This window comes from Tupaia chinensis, unplaced genomic scaffold, assembly GCF_000334495.1.
Source record: "Tupaia chinensis unplaced genomic scaffold, TupChi_1.0 Scaffold144750_1, whole genome shotgun sequence".
NCBI classification, from domain to species: Eukaryota; Metazoa; Chordata; class Mammalia; order Scandentia; family Tupaiidae; genus Tupaia; species Tupaia belangeri.
Window position 1 is genome coordinate 68,520 of NW_006204610.1, and position 2,589 is coordinate 71,108.

Here is a 2,589-nt window from a genome sequence, read left to right on the forward strand (position 1 = left end):
GCTGGAAGCCGCTGTCGGTCTCCCACGCCACCGCCACGCCGCGGACGGTCTGCACGTGTGTGTAGAAGGCGCACGCGTGCTGCGGGGCCGCGTCCTGGTCGCACGCGCACGAGCAGCAGGACTGGTACTGGGAGTAGGACTGGTAGGAGGAGGACGACTGCGAGGACGAGCTGCTCCAGCTCAGCAGGCGGCGCGCCCTGGCCTTCCAGCAGGCGTCCTCCCCGCAGGGCAGGGCAGGCCCCGGCCTCGGAGAGCTCCCTTCTCTCTTCATGGCGCCTGAGAAGCAGAGGGACATGGTCATCAATGCCACAACGCCAGGGGATGCAGGAACTGTCACCTGGGGCGCTTCCTTACACACGGGCGATAACGCCAACCTTGGGTGGGGTGGTGAGGGCCAAAATGTAGGAATGCGGCCGCCAGAACCCGGCTCACCCAGAAAGGCCACCATCTGGTGAACAGACAGGTTAATCTACACACTGCGATCTGGTGAGAAGGGTCAAAGAACATACGGGTGTAATCACCAAAAACTTGGTCAAGGCCCAAGAGGCTGAGGAGAGGGTGACTGAACAGATCCCGTCCATCCAGACAGTACAACTCAGTCGCAGATGAATGAATAAACTGCCAATTCACGCAAGGCGTGGGTCCAACGGGAACGCATTATGTCAAATAACTGAGCCCAAGGAAAGGTGAACTTCAGGGACAGAGCGCTTTGGCTCCTTCCCTATCACCAGGTGTGACAGCTCTCCGCCCCCCTCCGGGGCACTGCCCGCCCGTCCCAGTGTGTCCCCACCACGGGTCAGTGCCTGCACTGTTTTACCTCCTTTCATATGCAAATCCTCCCTAAGAAATGGCCAGTGTGGACCCCGTCGGACAGACGAGGAAGCAGAGCCCACTCGGCCCTGAAAACTGGTGTCGTTGCCCTCAGGAGCTGGCCTGGACAGTCCCAGTGGGCTTCCATGATGTTCTATGTGACCTGTCATTGGTGTGCTGTAAAGGACATGGTCAGCTCACTGCTGAAATCATAGAATGGACGTGCTCATTCTTTTACAAGCACGCACTAAAATAAATACATAATGACTTACATTTCCTTCTGATCCCTCCTGAAATCCCCTCGGGTACTCACAACAGCCTAGGCCACACCAAGTACCCAGTTTCCGGGCCCCACCATCCATTCTGTGACCAACTCTGGCCTCCTTCCCAGGAGCACGCCTGGCTGCACTCCCCAGCCCTTTCTGTTGGCCTACCTGGCCAGCACATGTCCAAGCTCTCCTCTGTGGAATCCGGGCTGGCCAAGCTGAGGCTGGTCCCATCAGTTGGTGACTCTTGGCCCCTATGGTCTGTGAAGTGGCGTTTCATGGTTTGACACGAGCGCCCAGGGTCTCAGTGCTCCAGCTGGTCGTTGAGAGCTGGCTTGGGCTGTGCAGAAGCCCCCTAGCTGGCCACAGCCCAGCTGGTCGCTGGGCTCCCCATGGTCACCAGGGTCCTGGCAGTGTTCTGTGACCTCATCAGTGACACTGGTCTGTTCTGTGATCCTGGCAAGAACAGAGAGCCAGCCAGGATGCCAGGAGAGGTTTCCCAACAAGATGTCACTCCCCTCTGGACTTCTTCTGTCATGTGTTGTCAGAGACACACACCAGCACAAAACACGGACACGAATTCTCGAGCACTATACCCACGCAGAGACGCAGGCACACAGACACGCACATTCACACACACTGGGAGGTGGGGCGGCTTATTGGGAAGCCCCACCAGCGCCTTCACCCTCACTGGTTTCTGGGCTGCTTCCTGCTGTGGGAGGGGCCCTGTCTCAGCCCCCAGGACCCCAACTTACTCCACTCCGAGTGGATATGCAGCAGAGACCACCCATGCAGGGTTCCCGCCCATCCCCCCAAGCCCAGCTGAAGTTTTCCAGCTGGTGCCCCGGCCTCGCCAGGAACCTCCCCTCCCTCCGGGCTGCAGTCAGCAAGCTCCGTGCACAGAGCCCAGAAGGCCCAACGCAGCACTTTCCTGGAGCTGAGTCCCGGCCAGCTCATCTCCACATCACATGTGAGCCCTGCTCCTCCTCGAGAAAGCCTGGGGTATTTGCCAGTCCTAACTTTTCTTCCCAAACTCTTCTTCCCAGCTTGTTTTTCTCAGCTGAAAAGTAAGCTAACGGGAAGCCAACCAGCCACAGCCACGGCAGGAAGTGGACGCCACAGCTCGCTTCCCCTCCCTTCTAATTCCAGGGATTGGCTTGCACCATAATCCAGACTATAGGGAGAATGGGATCATTTATGCCAGGGTTGATAGAGCCCAGAAATAGCCTGGCCACTTGGCCAGGAGCCTGGCGTTTCCTGGGGCCATGCCTTGAGGCATCTCTGCAGCTCTGCCACTGTGTGGCGCTGTTTCGAGTGACTGAGGTCATCTCTTCACACTGCAAGTGGGGCCCCCAGGGGCCCAGAGGTCATCTCTTCACACTGCAAGTGGGGCCCCCAGGGGCCCAGCTGCCCTGTCACCCTCCCCAAAGTGCTCCCACTCTCAGACTTAACACTGAGAAAGGGGGAGAAGTGGGGAGCCGCCCAGATGCACTGGCCCTGCTGCAGGGGAGCT

The 2,589-nt window shown here is 58.8% G+C and overlaps 1 protein-coding gene across 1 annotated transcript in view; it reads right to left on the reverse strand.

Annotated features, from left to right (window-relative positions):
• FAM170B (family with sequence similarity 170 member B) overlaps nucleotides 1–2,247 on the reverse strand; it is a 9,554-nt gene extending 7,307 nt beyond the window's left edge. Inside the window, exons 1-2 of the mRNA XM_027767839.1 lie at nucleotides 1,245–2,247; nucleotides 3–276 (exon numbers count right to left, since the gene is read on the reverse strand). Coding sequence (XP_027623640.1) covers nucleotides 3–276; nucleotides 1,245–1,356 — 386 coding nt within the window. The 5' untranslated portion in view covers nucleotides 1,357–2,247. The remainder of the gene's footprint in view (nucleotides 1–2; nucleotides 277–1,244) is intronic.
• Nucleotides 2,248–2,589: the final 342 nt, after the last annotated feature.